The sequence below is a fragment of the Phytophthora parasitica genome (assembly GCF_000247585.1).
Source record: "Phytophthora parasitica INRA-310 unplaced genomic scaffold supercont2.38, whole genome shotgun sequence".
Classification (NCBI taxonomy): domain Eukaryota; phylum Oomycota; class Peronosporomycetes; order Peronosporales; family Peronosporaceae; genus Phytophthora; species Phytophthora nicotianae.
The window spans coordinates 624255-626827 of record NW_008649024.1 but is presented as its reverse complement, the minus strand read 5'-3'; the positions used below and the strand labels follow the sequence as shown (position 1 = coordinate 626827).

The following is a 2573-nucleotide window of genomic DNA, read 5'->3' as shown; positions in this document are numbered from 1 at the left end:
AGTGCTACTGGAGACACCGCCAGCACCGCTTCCTCGCTCCCAGCCGCGGATCCCCCTCCGTGATCGTCGTAGTCCCCGAAGAGAGCGTCGAGAAGCTACTCAACCGTATCACCGACGCCAGAATCACCGTCGTGAGGCTGCCTCTCCGTCGCTGAACCCTCAAGGGCTGATGAGGACCAGCCCAAGGTCGTCACCACCATCACGTGCGCGTGAAAGGCGCTATCGGGACCGCTTCTTACCAGCAGACTGGCCGGTACGCGTCGCTCATCTCCGTGCTCAGTACAAACCAACCGGGTTGGTATTCCCAGCAGTGCCCCATTATGGCTGGTGCGACTGCTCGGAGCCATGCCGTGTCGGGGCGTGCAGGAACTCGCTGATGCAGCTTTACTGTACCCCAAGCTGCTGTCCATACGACGCCAAGTGCGGAAACAGTCTGGAGGAATCGACCAAAGTGTACTTGGCGAGAAACACGCGTACGCTCCAGTTGTCTGTGGTCGCTGTTGAGGACATTGATGCGGGTGAGGTGTTGGGCCAGTACTTAGGCGAGTTCGAGCACGTCAGTGTGGATCCAGCGCGTCGGCCACGGAACGAAGGATTCCGGTTGATGATGACCCAACGGCCAGAGAGGCCAAGCCAACCCAATTCGTGTCGCCGTCAACGCTGCTGAAATGGGTGGATTGATGCGTTTCGTGAACCACTCGTGTTCACCGGTCGCTCAGTTCGTCGAGGTCGCGAACGGGCGCCGCACCACGGTTATTGTCGCCACTACCGAGGTCGTGCGCGAAGGAGAGGAGATCACCGTTGACTACGGCGGTGATCTTTGGTTCGTGTGCCGCTGTGGACTCCCATCTTGTCGTCATCATGAGATCCAGGACCAGCGCGATCCGTAGGCGGCGTGCGGTCAGCAGACGTGATGGGTGTAGGTAACCCGTGCATACAAAACTGGTGTAAATACATGTTCTCATCTTTGAAATGCTACTTTTACGTTGAAGTGAAGCTGGCCCCTCCTCCTGTCGAAGTTGCCGTCAACGTTGAAGCTCAGTGAGCACTAGTTTCGCGTCAAACGCGACCTTACTTTCGGTAAGTGAAGCTTTTGGCTCTTGTTAGCGCGCGCTCGTTTATGCGCGAAGTGGTGTTGTAGTTAGCTAACTGACGAGCTACTGGTTGTACAGCGGTCTAGGGCGCGCTGCTGCAGCGCGCCTTCGGAAGCACAGCAATCGACGTCCCCAGAGCTCTCATTCTCGGTTCTACTCCCAACTGAGCAACCCCAAGCCCCGTTCCCGACCAAGTCTTCGTCTTCGACCCCCTCCTGCGCTCTCTCCGCCCCGGTACGCTGTCACAGTCGCCATTGCTTTCTCTTCTTTGTACTGACGTCTCATGAATTGCTGTTTCTTTCATGGTAGATGGCTAAACTAACAGGAAGCACTAACTACAAGTTCACTGAAGTGCAACGCCTGCTGAGTCTTGTTGCCAAGTTCTTACCTCTTGGCAAAGACGAGTGGGAGCGTCTTGCCAGCTCGTACAACTCGAACCGCGGTCGTGGCATCGCTGAGCAAGACTACGAGAGTCTCCGGCGCAAATTCAAGATGCTGTACAGTACTCGTAAACCCACGGGAGTCGCTTATATGCCTCCCCACGTGAAGTAGGCCAAAGAGATCAAGCAAAGTATCGACGATAAGGCCAGTGTTGAGGAGATGGACGACGGAGCCGACGTTGATGCTCAAGAGGAGGAAGAGGGTGAGAGCCCACAGATCTTTGTTTTGACTTCGAAGGTGATACGACCGGTTCCGCCTGCTGTAGCAACTCCAACACTGAATCACCTCGCAATGAGGGGACCAGCATGTTGCCCAACCTGACACCATCGACGGAACCACCAACTTCGACGAGCTACTCGAATCGGCCGCTGTTCACGAAGGGTTAGAGGCATTTGCTAGCACCCCCAGGCCACCCCCAGGCCACCACCCGGATCCGACGGATCCACTCAACGCCAACTTCGTTCCGCTGGCCTGTCCAAACCCTACCATTCGCAAATCTTACACGTGGAGGAACCGGAGAAGAGCTCTGTAGGCCGTTCTCGTCGTACTGCGGAGTCGAAGGGCTATATCAGTACCCCAAACCGACTTGGAGGGGGCAATCTGGCTGCGTTTCGTGAAACCATTGACCGCAAACGAGGTGCCGATGATGACGACGATCTTCACGAGGCAAGTTACGCCAAGGTGAAGCGAGTGAAGGCCACGAAGGCGGCTGTACATCTGAAGAAACGGTAGAGCGACTTGGAAAACACGTCCGGGGCCATGGGAATCAACATTGTCGAGCTGATGATCCTTATGCGTGAGGATACCGAGCGCAGGGATGAAGTTCGCCGTGCTGAGGAAGAGCAGCGTCGCTGTGACGACATTTTGGCGCGCGAGATGCGTTACAACGCCGAGAAGAAGAAGGCTGAAGAGCGACGTCGCCAGGAGAAGTTGGAGACGGAGGAGCGATCCCGTCGTGACAAAGAGGAGGCTTGCGCACGCTCCCAGGAACTGATGCCCTTCATTAGTGCACTCGTGAAGAAGGAGTAAAGAAAACAG

General features: G+C 56.2%; 1 protein-coding gene across 1 annotated transcript; it reads left to right on the top strand.

Annotated features, from left to right (window-relative positions):
* Window positions 1-376: 376 nt before the first annotated feature.
* Window positions 377-2564, top strand: PPTG_23464 (hypothetical protein; the record flags this gene model as incomplete). Its single annotated transcript, XM_008910730.1, has 8 exons — window positions 377-556; window positions 624-886; window positions 1181-1328; window positions 1404-1596; window positions 1654-1772; window positions 1840-1995; window positions 2046-2216; window positions 2268-2564. 8 exons carry the CDS (start codon window positions 377-379, stop codon window positions 2562-2564), a joined length of 1527 nt encoding a protein of 508 aa, XP_008908978.1.
* Window positions 2565-2573: the final 9 nt, after the last annotated feature.